The 15,210-nt window shown below is 37.0% G+C and overlaps 2 protein-coding genes and 1 non-coding gene across 5 annotated transcripts; 1 reads left to right on the forward strand and 2 right to left on the reverse strand.

Moving 5' to 3' along the window:
• The first annotated feature begins 1,857 nt into the window (after nt 1–1,857).
• LOC114716718 (ACT domain-containing protein ACR3) lies at nt 1,858–9,031 on the forward strand. Of its 3 annotated transcripts, XM_028901763.1 has the most exons (8): nt 1,858–2,139; nt 5,441–5,553; nt 5,884–5,929; nt 6,517–6,631; nt 6,713–6,780; nt 7,316–7,930; nt 8,058–8,162; nt 8,399–9,031. In XM_028901763.1, the coding sequence occupies exons 2-8, from the start codon at nt 5,483–5,485 to the stop codon at nt 8,723–8,725; spliced, it is 1,347 nt and encodes a 448-aa protein (XP_028757596.1). In that variant the 5' UTR covers nt 1,858–2,139; nt 5,441–5,482; the 3' UTR covers nt 8,726–9,031. The 3 variants fall into 3 exon arrangements, with proteins under 3 accessions (XP_028757596.1, XP_028757598.1, XP_028757597.1); XM_028901765.1 differs by lacking the exon at nt 1,858–2,139 and having other exon boundaries at nt 6,736–6,780; XM_028901764.1 differs by lacking the exons at nt 1,858–2,139; nt 5,441–5,553 and having other exon boundaries at nt 6,733–6,780.
• Nucleotides 9,032–10,138: 1,107 nt separating this feature from the next.
• LOC114716800 (chaperone protein dnaJ 10) lies at nt 10,139–13,660 on the reverse strand. The gene is made up of 10 exons (XM_028901863.1): nt 13,574–13,660; nt 13,304–13,363; nt 13,084–13,166; nt 12,335–12,488; nt 11,968–12,097; nt 11,603–11,761; nt 11,308–11,486; nt 10,946–11,026; nt 10,588–10,725; nt 10,139–10,463 (listed from the first exon to the last, which is right to left on the reverse strand). The coding sequence occupies exons 1-10, from the start codon at nt 13,658–13,660 to the stop codon at nt 10,383–10,385; spliced, it is 1,152 nt and encodes a 383-aa protein (XP_028757696.1). The 3' UTR covers nt 10,139–10,382.
• Nucleotides 13,661–14,089: 429 nt separating this feature from the next.
• TRNAQ-UUG (transfer RNA glutamine (anticodon UUG)) lies at nt 14,090–14,161 on the reverse strand. The gene has a single exon. It is a non-coding gene; the product is annotated as a tRNA-Gln (tRNA).
• Nucleotides 14,162–15,210: the final 1,049 nt, after the last annotated feature.

Consider the following 15,210-nt stretch of genomic DNA (forward strand, 5'->3'; position numbering starts at 1 on the left):
ATTTCCAACTGCAGGTGGGCAATAGTTTTCGTATCAACTAGATATCAAAAGGATCAAATTTTAAAGACCAAACTGAACCAATTTTTTTTTTCTTTTAATCAGAGCAAATCGTGTATTATGTAGAAATTAAGTTAATCTGTTTGGGAACAAAATCGTTGAAGAAAAAATGTCCATTACGCAAATCACAAGCTCTGGTTATATATATAATACTACCTCCGGTCTTAATTATAAAACCTCATTTGTAGTCTACAAGTGAGGTCTTATAATTAGGACCGAAGATCATATTAAAGTAAAATCGATTTGCCATAAAAAAAGTATCATTCGATTTGCTCTGGCTTCTTTAGATTTTGCATCTAATTATCTTAAAAAAATTCAAGCTAAAATCAAATTTCAATTTGTTTGGGTTTGGTTCGATTTTGCTGACTTTAAGTTTTAATTCCAACTGCATTTCGTGTGCGATAAAATGAAAAAAATTGAAATAATAATTTCTTGAAGAATCCATATGGGGCTATTTCTGTATTTCAAATTGCAAGATCGAGCTGGACGTGGGCAGTGATAAAAATTTAAGAAAAATGGCGGAGAACTGATAGTCTAATTATTAAGATTCCATTATATTCAAAAAATTATTAAGACTCCAAACTTGATTAGATAAAGGAAGGAAGCCGTCTTGCTTAATTCTTGCGTATCGTCCATGAAAAATACCCACGCATCAAAGAAGATGAAATGGGAAAGTATTAGTAATTATCACAATGTCTGCATATATTAATACACAGCAAATTGAACGCTGCGTGGGATTTGACTTTATGGGTATCCTATGAAATGAACATCATGATCAATAATATATTAATCACCTGATTCCGAACGGACGTTTCAGAATAAACAGCAAGGGACAATATCCAATGAAATGATCATGATGAGTAAGTGAATCTCATCACAAATTACAAAACATCAGGCGATGTGATTCTTTTAAGCCAGAGGGAGTGAACTCCAAGACGCGATCAACATTCTCAAATCTCAACCACCATGTATGGCTTTCCAATATTGCCATCCTGATTCCTTCTTAGACGTTTAATTAAGCAAAAATCATCCTTTCTTCTTCATAAAAGATCACAAGTGGGAATTGTATTCTCCCTCAATTAATTGACTGTTCCGATTTGGAGTTTCGATCAGTGCTTTGATGCTCAGAAAGGAAAACTAATTATAAAATCATGAAACGAAGGATGGCCCACGTAGCGTATTCCAAAAGTTTATACTTTCATGAATGCAAGTAACTGCGTGTATATAACATTAGTAATCATCCCCTTCTTCATTCATACGTATCTTCAATCTTTTCAAACTAATTTTTTTAAAAGAGCAATACTTTCATCCCATGCAGATTAACCGTTTACTCTCTGATGACACATTTTGATTAGGTATTGATCTATCCAACATAATCGCATCAGTTATATTATTGCCAGGTGCGGTGATTTGCAATCAGTTGCTCTACACATTCTTAAAGATTGATTAACATTTCTTAACAGCACCATATATACTCCAGCTTTTAAATGAAAGACTGTGCAGTGATGAACTAGACCTCTTGATTGTGCGGCTTGGTGAACAGTAACAAGAGGGAGGCTTAGAGGAATTGTTATTGGAAATATAGTGATTGATTGGATACAGAACTAGATTGGATTGATGAGTTGTAAAGTTGGAATCTTCATGTGAGTTTTTCGTTTTTAATTAATGATAATAATGCTGATAAAAAGGGGCAGGTCCCGTATTGGAAAGGCAAGCGGGGCCGTCAATGTCATTTTCCACTCCCACAAACGCAAAACCTCTTTATTTATGTCTGAGCTTCCCCTGACCCTTTCCACAAGGTCACTCCCCCATTACCCGTTCTCTGAGAAAAGTTGCTTTTCCTTTCTTTCTTTTTTTTAAATTTTGGTTACACAGAGAATGGGAGTGAGTTGAGGTGAGTGGGATTCCGACGTCGAAAGCCCCCCTCTTGACGCTGCTTCTATCCCTCTCTCTCTGTGCGTGGCTGTGTGTTTATATATACAGAAACAGGGGATACCTGCATACCTGTCTCTGTTTTCAGGATGTAAAGGCGTAATTTGGCTAGAGGTTGAGAGCTTATCTTCTTCATCGTCGAGTCCCAAGGTATTCCTCGTTTTTGTCTCTTCTTTTATTTATTTCCCATATATATATATATATATTTATATCCTTCATCTTCTTCCATCTTTCATCAAATCTCTTCTGCTTTTGGCTTACGTCTAACCTAATCTTCAATGTCCCGTCTTCCATTCACGGTCTTCTCCCATACGTTCTATCTTCTAATTTCTCGGATACGCTTCCTGTTTTCTTTGCTTTGCCCCACCCTCCATCTTCTCCCTCTTTCATCACCACTCCGCTCTTTTTCTGCTCGCTATATACATATGCTTCTTGAGCCATATTTCTGTCCTCTGCTACTCTACTACTTTTGGAATGATTATCAGCAATTTAAATTGCGTCCATATGATATTTGTTCCAAAAGTTCGTCATATCACAACTAATGCGTCAATATTCACTTGTCCCTTGGCATGACTTTAATATAATTTATATTAATATCAAATGCAAAATCCATATTCATAACTAAGTTTTGTCATTCATAAACTTCATGCATGCTACACCTAGACCTAGCTGAACAAACTAATTTTTTTTGTCTTCGGCAAGTACTTGCGTTAATTAGTACACGACTGTTTTTTATGGATAAAAACATATTTAAATCTATTATCTTGTTATAAACACACACTCACCCACACACACTTCGGGCATATTTACTTGAGGTCCATTGTTTGATGAGAAAATCGATTGAATTTTGGAAGTATCGTTGCCGTACGGTGGACAAAACATGGGCGTTGGTTTAGTGATCAAGGCTGGGGTGGCGCTTCGGTGGTGAGATTTCCAAATCTTGAAATAATTATTTGGAGACAATTTGGTGACGACGACTAGGCCATCTTCGATGTAACGTGTGTGATTGTCAAGTCCTCAAACAAAGAATCCGAAGAATTCTGTTAAAAGTTGGAATCATAATCTTTACATCACATTAGACCCCTTTCTGGTCGGTTTAGTGAGATTCTCAGTTACCCCCCCCCCCGGGGGGGGGTTTTCCCGTCGCATTAGAAATTAGAACGATTCACGAGTGCTCACACACTTCCCCTTCCTTCTACCATGTTTTCCTGTAATACGGAACCTGATCAGAAAACTGATATGAACACCCAGTGGGAGTGGGATGAACCATCTTATTGGAAAATTTGATTATGCCTTTTCTGCTCAGCTTGAAAAAGAAAAAGGTGGAGGCTTTCCCACTTCTACTACGTGTAAGGCTTAACATACGAGTTTTCATCTTTTGTACCTTTCTAAAATTTTAACACCGAAAATGTCTTCTTTCACGGGGTGATGCCATAATTCTTTATTCTTCTCTCCGCCTCCTTCTCACACCACGCATTTCCTAATCGACTCGACCCGGCACGTTCTCTATTCACAACCTTTTTCTTGAAATCACGTTCCAAGGCCAAGAAGAAAAGCAGATTCCCCTGTTTTAGTACTCGAATTAACAAAAGAGATACGGATCCGGATTCCGTGCGACGAGTGAACCCTTGCAGCCAATCGAGCGACACGTATCGCATTTACAAGAATCCGATTAATCAACGGCCAATGCACATTAGAGGAGTAAAGAGGGTGAGTAGGCATTTCATGGAAAGTTCCTTTCTAACTTTCTGTCGTTCTGGAACCAACCAAGTCGAGCCGAAGAAATCAAATATGGGTTTGGACTGAGAACGGGAACGGTGATGGCAATAACCAAAGATGAAAACAAGTCTGGGTTTCAAACCACGCAAACCAAGAAGCACATGACTATCGAGGTTCTTCTCCCATTAAAAGCATCTCTCTCTTCTCCAATTTGCTCATGTCGTATAGACCATCGTTGAGGCTCTCTCGCTGTCTTTCTTCTCCAGCTCTCGCCCCTTTCATGGATCACGCTCTGACGTCCTCTTGAAGCTTCTCGCGCCCTCATCGTTGGCCGACCCTCCACATCTCTCATTTTTCTCTCCGATTTCTCGTCCCGTCGCTTCGCTCAGAAAAGGATCTCTCAGGCCAGCCACTCTACCTAACCTTCCGTGTTCCCGTTAACTGTACGGGTTGAGTTTTTAATTTTTTTTTTGGGATGCTGAGGTTCAGCCACGTGGCGCCGAGCCGAATCCAGATCCAGATCCATGCTGCTGGCCCAAAAAAAAAAAAAGTCCAGATCCGTGTGATCTCACTTCTATTTATAAACCAAGTCTGTTTTAACATATCCTCCCTCTAGAGCAAGATCCTGCAAGCGAGGTTTTATAATAATAGGGATAATTAATCCACAGTTTCTTATAGTTTTAATTAATTTTAAATCAGTTTCTAATAGTTTTTTTTCTTTTTATCAGTTCTTATACTTTTACTTTTTTTAATTAGGTCCTTATATTTATTTTTCTTTTTATCAAGTCCTTATAAGTTCACCTTATTTTTAATTAAGTCACTGAATTTTTTATTCTTTATTTTATAAATTCTAATAGTACTATTATATAAACATTAAATAGTATATATTATTTAATATTAGTTTATAAACAATAATATTCTAAAGATATTGAATTATTATAATGATTTTAATTTTTTCAGCAAAAAAATTAATTGTTCTAAAAAAATTTCATGAATTAATTAATTCTATTACTTTTTTATTACATAATTATTAATTTAATTTAATTATTAATATTTTATATTTCAGTATTAATATATTTAATTAAACTTATATTTAATTAATAAATAAAAATTAAAACTACATGGACCTGATTAAAAATTTAGTGAAATTATAAGGACTTAATTAAAAGAAAAATAAATACAAGGACCTAATTAAAAAAAAATAAAAGTATAAGGACCTGATAAAAAGAAAAATACTATAGGGATCTAATTCAAAATTCGTTGAAATTATAAAGACTTGCGGATTAATTAACCCATAATAATATTTGACTAAAATTTAAATTAAAAAAAAACTATAAGTTATAGAACAAAAACAACGCGAAAACACACCGTCTTCTTTCCTCTTTCGCTCACGGTCAGACAAATATTATATGCCGAAGTATTGCTTTTACACGAGCCTTGGGTTAAACTGCTTGTTGGAACCTTATTCCAATCATATGGCAAAACTGCAACTCCAACACACATGCGGATATCCGGTCAAGAACGACGCATGTGCTAATATGCCTCAATGTATTGTTTTCTTCACTGCACCGTTCAGTACAAAATAGTTGGCCTTGTGTTACTTTCTCTTCTTTTGTTCTTCTAACGCACCGCACTCATGCGGTGTAACATCTAGAGATTAGGAATTGGACAATAATGGTTTTTTTTTTCTCCCTCTCTTCTAATCAGATAAGAGTTTTGCACTTTGATGCAGGGAGAGTGAGGCTTCTCGTTAGGAGGAGAAGTTATATTTTAAATGGCAACAGTTTGTTGGCCATATTTTGATCCTGAGTATGAGAATTTCAGCAACAGAATCAATCCTCCAAGGTTCACTTTTATTTTCCTTTGCATTATATATAATATTAAAGAAGATTGCTAGTTAAATAGCCTATTTTGGGAAGAACATTAAATGGTAATATTCATGAATATTAAGGGAGATTTTGCAGTGTCACTGTGACCTTGATGAATTAATTGAGCCGTAAAAGAATAGAAAAGAAAAAACAAACTTTGGAAAAAGCTTAGAAGAATTATAACATTGAGGTTAAACAATAGCATCCCAAAATCAGCAGTTAAACAAGTAGCGGAATTGTGGTTTATGGTGGGATTTCTAATACCAACAAGTAACTTGTTGATGGGTTTATCTATTTGTGGTTTCAGGGTCTCTGTAGATAATGCTACCTGTCATGATTGTACCTTAATCAAGGTATGATTTTTCAGATTCCTGACTTACGCATTTTCATTGTCTTATTGTGATGTGATTTACCATCATTGCTTGTGAAGAAACCCAGCCTTTATTGTACACAAACTCAGGCCCTACAATTGTTCTTTTCTTCCATTATTAGCTTGCCCTATTGTGAATGATGCTGCTTTCTGCATTGCATATGATTAATCTGTTTTTCTTTTTTAAGAAATAGCCCTTTTAGCAATACTTTCTTTTATTTTCAGTTATCCAAGCTCATACTTCATATAGAATAGCATTAGAAATTTTGAACTGAAATCTTATTGAATTGATTAAAACCCTGCTACACGGACATTTGCTACATGGTCAATAGAAGTTTTTCTGTCCTTAGAAGAAGTTGCGCATGTTAAAGTTCTACACCAATTTCATCATCATAGAATCATCTTCTTCACAATTAATCTTGAAAGAATCACTTGTTTTGCAATAAAAAGAAAAGGCATATCACTCATGAAAATCTGTTGGCAAAATTAGAAGTTAGTGTAATCATCAGTTCAACTAATGAACTCTCTCTCACACACATAATTTTTTTCAAAACAAAAAAAATACTGCAGGTTGATAGTGTTAACAAACCAGGAATTCTGCTGGAGGTTGTACAAATTCTTACTGACCTTGATCTCATAATCACTAAAGCCTACATATCTTCTGATGGTGGATGGTTCATGGATGGTAAGCTCCAATTTTGCACATGTCGAAGCACTTCTCTCCTGAATCAAGTAATTAATGTGTCTGAACTGTTTGCATTAACAGTATTTCATGTCACGGATCAGCAGGGAAAGAAGATAACGGACAGCAAAACCATTGATTTCATAGAGAAGGTACATCTCTTTCTTGCCCTTGTATGTTTATGTAGTGTTTTCTTCCACTAGACCCAATTATGGTAGTGATATAATCACTGGAGAAATCAAATTTATTGAAGTTATGCGTTGATATATTATCATAATTTTCTTATTCTCTTTTCAAGTTTTTTTTTTCTTTTTTTCTTTTTAAAAAAAGAAGGTAAGATATATCAGTGTCCCAGGAAAGGGGCAATATAATTTCTGTTTGTTAAAAAGCATAGGTGGCAGCAAAATCCAGATGCATGGTTTCGCGAGAATTTAAAAGTGGATATACGGCTGTATTTTTGAGTCAAATGCATTTTTAAAGTTAGAAAGAAACTAATACGACCATACTCTTGCAGAAGGAAATCTTATACTGATGTTACTCATAAAATCTATATTTTGTGAAAAGTGCCGCAAATACCGCTGTGGATGGAGAAGTTAGCAATCAGACTTTCATACTAATGAGCACTCATAATTAAACTGAGCATATCAAGTACTAAGAGCTACTTCTTAACAGTTTTTCTTACAATAGGCTCTAGGACCCAAGGGCCAGAGCAAGGAGGGGGCGAAGAGTTGGCCAGGCAAACAGGTTGGCATGCATTCTATTGGTGATCATACTGCTATTGAGCTCATTGGCAGAGACCGCCCGGGTCTTTTATCTGAGATCTCAGCTGTGATTGCTAGCCTCCACATTAACGTGGTTGCAGCTGAGGTTTGGACTCATAATAGACGAATAGCATGTGTTCTTTATGTCAATGATGCTACAAGCCGATCAGCGGATGCTCCTAACAGATTATCTCTCATGGAGGAGCAGCTCAACCATATCCTACGTGGATGCGAGGATGATGACAAAGTGGCTCGGACCAGTTTCTCCATGGGTTTCACCCATATGGATCGACGGCTTCACCAAATGTTGTTTGCTGATCGTGACTACGAATGTGCTGTGGTGACAACTGACGTTAGTTATCCTCCTTCTTTCAGGCCACAAATCACAATAGAGCATTGTGAGGAGAAAGGGTACTCAATTGTTAGTGTTAGGTGCAAAGATCGAGCCAAGCTGATGTTTGACATTGTTTGCACCCTCACTGACATGCAATATGTTGTTTTCCATGCTACAATTTCATCAGATGCTCCTTATGCATCCCAGGTATATTGTGTTCTTATATATGCAGTAACATATTCTATGTATTCAGTTATGTAATCGAATCTTCTCTGGGCAGATCGGTAAAATTTTATTGGAGTAACTGAGCTCTGCAATTCTTGTTAACCTGTAGGAATACTTTATCCGGCACATGGATGGATGCACACTTGATACCGAAGGAGAAAAAGAAAGAGTCATCAAATGTATTGAAGCTGCTATTCAAAGAAGAGTAAGCGAGGTAATGGGGACTTTATAATTAATTTCCATTTGCTTCAATAAACCCTTTCAATGAAGAAAGACGGGAGTTGAACTTGGAATCTCAACAACTCTGAATTAGTCTTTCGTGTTCTGACAAGAAAACTGGTTTTTCGAGATGGTTTTTAGCAGTCTTATTTGTCATGTGTTTTAGTTGACATTTTATATATGGAAGAAAAAGAAGAGATTTGACAAATGAATATGAAATAACGGACGCAGGGAGTCAGCCTGGAGCTGTGCGCAAAGGATAGAGTGGGTCTGCTATCAGAAGTGACGAGGATTCTGAGGGAGAATGGACTAGCAGTGTGCAGAGCAGGGGTGTCAACGATAGGTGAGAAAGCGGTGAACGTGTTTTATGTGAGAGATGCTTCTGGGAATCCAGTGGACACCAAGATTATCGAAGCTCTTAGGAGGGAGATAGGGGAAAGCATGATGATCAATGTGAAGAAGATGCCGGGAGGCAATGCCAAAGCTCCGGAGAACCACCGAGGATGGGCTAAAACAGGCTTCTTCTTCGGTAATTGGCTGGAAAGGTTCTTGAATTGAAGCTCTTCGCTTGCTTGCCTGCCAGACGCATAATCATCACGTTATGTATCCTGATCAAATAACGAAGTGTCACGTGCCAATTGCCAAACATGGGCTGTGTGCATTTTACTATTACTATTACTGTGCCACTTTCTGTATAGATTAATCCATGGTTTAGGTCTGTTATTACTTATAGGCCACAGTGATTCTTTATAGTGGCTCCATAGAAGATCCGTAAAATCCTACTTTAGGGATACTGGAGACACGTCAAAAGGCAAAACTGCAGGGAACCTTTCAATTCAAAGAAGAGTTTCCTCAGACTCAAAATCCAGTCTTGGATTTCGGGAGCAATTGTTCATGCATAGAACTGGTGAAGTCTTCATGAATCATGATGTAGGTTTAAAATGCTGGAAGTAACTTATAAATAAGACCAGAAGAATATGTACTAGTATTACAGCTGGTCATTAGTTCTATGTGAATTTGGGAAGTATTTGGATAAAAAATAAATCATAATTTTTAAAATGATTTTAATGTATAAGTTTTGTCTCGAATTATGTTTTGCTTTGTCGGAATGTTTTTACTTGATACCAGCCATCCCTCAATAACATTTGGGGAAGAAAATGCATGAGTGGGAGAAAGAGACAAGGTCATCAAGGTTTGGGAGAATAATTTAAGCGATTGGGTCCAAACTTTACGTATTTAATCATTAACTTTCGCAAAAAATATTTAAGACGATGGCTGGAAGATTTTTGGGGCTGATGTACGTGGAAGATTTTCTCCCCATAAATATGTTAGGAGCTTTATTTTGTTCGAGTTGTGAGTGATTCGGGGTTAACTAAATACACTGGTTAAGATTTTTAGTTTACTACGTCTTACCTGACATGCCATTGGAGCACCGAGGTATTAAAGCAATCATTACCTGTGGTTAAAACACAGAAGCAGAATTGAATATGTACGGGAGACGTGTGGGATTGGGTTATAGATTAGAACAATATCAAGCGGTTTTGAGTAATACTACCTCCAATATTTAATATAAAATGTTATTTGACTTTTATTTTAGCTTTAAATATAAAACTTAATCCATTTTTCTCTCATATTTATACTTTTTTTCCTTCTAAAATAGTCCTTCTAATAATGATAGTTCCAGCCAATATATTTGATTAGCAAGAATATTTTAAGAAGCTAATATCTATTTATTATAAAAAACTAAATTTATTTTCTTAATCTATTCAAATTAATCAACTAGCTCTTATATTTAGAATGAGAGGTAGTATTTCTCAATTCAGGCGAAAAAAGATTAACAGCTGTTAATAATTTCGAAGTGTGATTGAAATATACCGTGTACACCGTATAGGAGTTTGTTTCTGTAGTCTTGGACCTCTCTAAACCGAGCCCGAAGAAAAGTTGCCGTGAAATACAAATTCTAACCCCGAAAAGAAAAGGAAAGGAGGGCAAACAATGAGAACTTTGAGTGACAAACAGTTGTTGGTGGAAGGTGGTGCGTTGTTATGAAATCAAGTAGCACAAAACATGGTTATTCATGGTTCGCACCAATACATCGTCTTCCCAGGCTACTTTTTAACAGGGAACAGGAGGCCTATCCTTCCAGTATTATGGACTTACCATCCCACAACCACAAGCGAGAGCCGTGTTGACGCTTCAATCATTCATCTGCATATCATTTGCTTCTGTAAACTATCTCCTCGTCGTCCACATCAAATGCCGGATTACACAGGCATTTGAACAGCCTACCTATACCCTGCACAAACACAGCTGAGAGAATGAATATGTCCCCCCTGCTTGCGTCATCACAGTTTCTACAATGAATATGCGAGTGCACTTGATCTATTTAGCTTTAGGTAATTCTATGATTATGACATTGCCTGAGTGAGAAAGGGCGTGCGATAGGAAACTGCTCTCGGTGATTCATCATCCTCTGAAGAATCTGAACTGCTTCCTTCATCCTCAGAATCTGCCGCATTTTTCTTCTTCGATGCTTCTCCTCCTTTTGAGTTCCTTTCCTGAGATTAAAAAACAAAAAAAAGGCTCAACATTTCTTTACTTTTAAACTGACACTATTTCTCACCGACCTCAATTATGGCTTGTCTTTACACACATGGGACTGTAGTGTTTATTCAGAATTCAGGGTAAGTTGTAGCCTTTAATTAAGCAGTAATATATGATGATTAGTGTTGGCGGGAGAAAAAAAAAAACATGATGATTAGTGGCTAACTTGTTCACCTGAAATAACTTTCCAAGAATCTTGAGAGCGGTAGCACGGGCTTTAAGTTCTTCTTTCTTAACGTTGTTTTCCCTCAGGACCTGCAGCAATATTTAGAAAACTGGATAAAAATCTCCTTCCCTTTTCATTTCTTTTGGACCCAAGTAAGGCGACAAATTTCTACCCTTGGGACAAAATTCATATCCACAAGTATCACTTCATCAAATAGCATCTAGGCATAACTGTCACTAGTAGCTAACAATTCCTCATCATCAGGATAATAGACGTGTAAGATGGCAAGCAAAAAACCAGTTTCATCCGTCAACTACAATCGCTATCAAGGACAGCTATTAGAGAGAGTTGGAAGTTGTCATGAACTCACCATTTGACAGACATGTGCCAGGGTCACTTCTATGTCTACTACATTCAACTTCCACAGAGAATTCATTAGTGTGTCCTTATTAAGGCGAATATGAGATTCAAAATCATTTTCAGGGCCCCTACCATCGATTTTAAATTGCTTGTGTATGTCTTCTTGAAGCTGCAGCAGCTGAAATGCACCTAAATATTTTAGCCCAACAAAATTAGATTTCAAGTTACAACAAAATTTTGAAGAGGGATAGGTGATGTTCAAGGAAGGCGCCACAAATTAAATCACAATGACCTTTTAAGTATACCTTTAGCAGCAGTGAATTGTGATTTCCAGAAATGTCCTTTATGTCGAACCCATTCAGCCAAAAAAGGCACTCCAAGATAAATGGCTTTTTTGCCTAATTCTAGCGCCGCTTGTCTTGAATAAATATAGCCGATGGTGCGTAACATATCAAGTCCAAAATCTACGATCAAAGTCAATGTAAATTATTTGTTATACCAATATAACATGGCAATGATATAGCTTCAAACAATTTCATACTTGAATAAGCAAGAAGTTATTATGATATGACTTTTTATTTGTGTCACTTATTTATCAAAGGCATATTATTCTGAACACTTTCCCTAGGTCCTTAGTTGAAAGGAACAGATAGCTGAAAGTTTCATTAACCTGCTTTAGAAAGTCGTTTGGCTTCGGATTCTGCTCGCTGCAAGAACCCCTTTTCATCACCATGGACATATTGATCAAGGAAGTCTTTTAAAAAACTTGCTAGTTTTTCTTCCCTTTCTCTTTGGACAGCCTACACCACAGCAATGCAAATCATACATGCACTATAAGCCAAACGAGATTTACTCAAATTCATGATATAAAACGTAACTAACATCCAATCTCATTGTCATCTTATCTCTAAAACTACATTTATCTACCTATTATGTTAAAAGAATAAATATATCACTAAATGATGCAACATGAATGTTAAGGATGTTGTTGTTGTGTTACCGTTACACACACACAGAGAATTACTACACATACTTGCCTTCAACTTTTCTTGTATTTTATCCGGATATTCACTTTCATCGGCCGTTTCAGATGAAGTCATTGATGCTGCACTTAGATGCCCCACGTAATCCTCAAATAATTCACTTCCAAAAAGCAGGGCAAAGACGGCCATTGGATCAAGCATTGCTTCCCTGTAAAAGAGACCATTAACTTTCAGGCCACAAAAAAAAAAAAAAAAAAGACAACCAAGAAAACATCTTCAAGGAATATAATGATTGAGGACAATAAAAGAGAGTCCATATATAAATATCGATGATCTTTTCGTTCTTATAAACTTTAATATTTTTTACCTAACATCTTTTATTCATTTTAGAAAATGTTCTTCTCTTTCCTCCCTCCCTTTCGCGTATGAAAAAGTGTAAATTGCTTCTTAATTAAGTGACAACAATCTATAAATAATTCTTCGAATATTATAAAAGTAATTGTATTAAACAAGAGGCCTATCATGGCTCTGTATCGCAACGCTATTATTTACGAGTGCGACTTCAGCATTTGCATCTCTATCTTGTAATGATAAAGCCTATGACAAGAAGAAAATCATAACGTGAGGTGCTGCTTTCAAAAGTTAGTCATGTCTAATTTGATGCGCAGCAAAGTTAGCAGCGGAATCAAAGTCCAAAGCAAAAGTTGTCCACCTTCAATCAACAGCGAATTTTCAATCTATTAATGGTCGTACCATCTAAAGCTATGCTACAGAAGAAGTTTAACATGGCATATAATCTGTACCTAGACACGGAATGTTTTCCATTTTGATTGTATGCGTTCCTTTGCACTGGATCGCTTAAAATTTGGTAAGCCTCGCCCAAAACCTGTCAACATCAGAAGGGTGTCTCGATGATAAGGAGCCGTATAAAAGGATATTTTCTTGTCTTATATCTCCATTACTTCATCCACGAATTATCACTTATAAAATCAATGGATGGGAACTTTGATGCAGCAAACTTGCCTGAAACTTTTGAGCAGCCTGAGGATCGTTTGGGTTCTTATCCGGATGAACTTGCATTGCCTGCAGCAGTAACAACACACAGGGGGGGCATGATTTCTTAAATTGAAGGGAACTCTGGCAAACATGAATCTCATAAAGAGCAAACCCACCTAAAATGCTCAGTTTATGAGTATTGAAATTGGGAAATCGAGCAGAGCGGAAAATGCCAGTTAATTATCAAATCGCAATAAAAGATAAATTAAAGGGTGGGGATGCGGATCAGATCCAAACCTTGTGGTAATAGGCCTTTCGAATTTCGACCTCGGAAGCACAGGGACTAACCCCCAGGATATCATAATACTCAGTATCCTTAACCATGGCGGATCAAAATTCAAAACAGAAAGGAAGAGATGGGCAGTGTTTTGGGGGAAGAGAAGGCAAGAGAAAAGTGGAATATGAAGAAAGAGGGGAGTGAAGAAGACAGGGGAGTCCCACGAGCCTCACTTCGCCTTTCCAGTTCTGCTCACAAATATTCTAATTCGCCGAAACCGCTTTTTCGCGGGAGGAAACAGTATTTTAACTGCCACTTTTCCACAATGCAGGGCTGTCAGTGGGCCTTGGCCCATCTGTGCAGGCTATCATAGCGACGAATGGATTTCTATTTCCTAACAGGCTAATCATATTCGTTGGCCTGTTTGTGGGGTGGCAACTGTTATGTATGTATTGGCAGGATTTTTTTCGACTTTTCCCGCCAGATATTGCATTTGTTCTTTGATTTTTGATAAAAGCTATTGACAAAATTGCAAAAGGTCCTACCGGGAGTCGAACCCAGGTCGCTGGATTCAAAGTCCAGAGTGCTAACCACTACACCATAGAACCGCGTTGGCGTTTGTCGTTCCCAAGTTATTATATTCAAATGGCCTTTCAGGACATCCCACCCAGGCCAACACGGCAACACCCGTGTGAGGCTCAAAAGTCAAAAGCGCCCCACGACCACCCTTTCTTTTTGTGGGCCCTTTTTCCTCCATATTTTCGTTTGCGAATTTCCGAATTCAAATTCAGTTTCAGACTTTCAATGCATGGAGCATAGTCAGTTCCGTTTTATAGTTTGGTTGGGCGACAATTGCGTTTATAATTTTGTTGGGCGAAAACTACGTTTATAATTTTGATAAGAAAAAAGTTTTGTTTATAATTTCGAAAGCAAATGCTCTTCTTTACTGAGGGCTTGTTTTTGCTTTTGGTTACTTGGGTATTTTTGGTAAAAGAGAATAGGGATGGCACTATAATGAAATAATTATATTGAACATTTGGTATATCATTGAAAATCGATATACGCTTGGTTAGACAGTAATACACGCAGCTAAAAAAAATTAAAATGTATTATCGTTATTGCTGAACAAGTACGTTCCAGTGGAAACCATAGATAAAATGGCTTATTGCTGATGAGCAAGATCAAGTTTGGGGATTTGCAGGCCAATGGAGGGGCCTTTTTCTCTCAAATTCTCAACGGGTCGTCTTCCAACCATAGATGTTGGCTGCGTGGACAGAATCAAGAAAGGCACGATAACGGCAACTAAACACAGAGATGTTGAGCTTCGTCTCATTAGATATTTTATTTTACCTAAACTAATTAGATTATAACATAAATTGGTAATTGGGTACGATTTTTGTGTAGGCTTTACCCAGCGATCGGAGACATCCGAAATAAAGCAGTTGAATTTGGTGACGGAAGACGGCGTCAATTTGATGTTATCATAGGATACAAAAGCATTGTGTTAAATCGGCTCGAGGACTACGAAAGGCTGTTTATGACTCGAGTAATTTTGCTAGTTTAATGTATTTCTTAGTACACCATTATAAATATAAATGACTCATATTAATTAAAGACCGAAAGTAAAAATAAAAAGAGTTAGGTGGTGGGTGATAAA

This window comes from Neltuma alba, unplaced genomic scaffold, assembly GCF_004799145.2.
Source record: "Neltuma alba isolate B1F8T4 unplaced genomic scaffold, ASM479914v2 tig00011687_pilon, whole genome shotgun sequence".
In the NCBI taxonomy this organism is placed as follows: domain Eukaryota; kingdom Viridiplantae; phylum Streptophyta; class Magnoliopsida; order Fabales; family Fabaceae; genus Neltuma; species Neltuma alba.

Excerpts from the sequence above, each read along its gene's own strand:
- LOC114716800 (XM_028901863.1), bottom strand. The coding sequence starts at position 13,660 with ATGGTTAAGGATACTGAGTATTATGATATCCTGGGGGTTAGTCCCTGT. Across the intron at positions 13,167-13,303 it reads AGGCTGCTCAAAAGTTTCAG|GTTTTGGGCGAGGCTTACCA; the intron begins GCAAGTTTGCTG and ends TGATGTTGACAG. Across the intron at positions 12,098-12,334 it reads AAATACAAGAAAAGTTGAAG|GCTGTCCAAAGAGAAAGGGA; the intron begins GCAAGTATGTGT and ends GCTGTGGTGTAG.
- LOC114716718 (XM_028901763.1), top strand. The coding sequence starts at position 5,483 with ATGGCAACAGTTTGTTGGCCATATTTTGATCCTGAGTATGAGAATTTC. Across the intron at positions 7,931-8,057 it reads ATGCTCCTTATGCATCCCAG|GAATACTTTATCCGGCACAT; the intron begins GTATATTGTGTT and ends GTTAACCTGTAG. Across the intron at positions 8,163-8,398 it reads TTCAAAGAAGAGTAAGCGAG|GGAGTCAGCCTGGAGCTGTG; the intron begins GTAATGGGGACT and ends TAACGGACGCAG.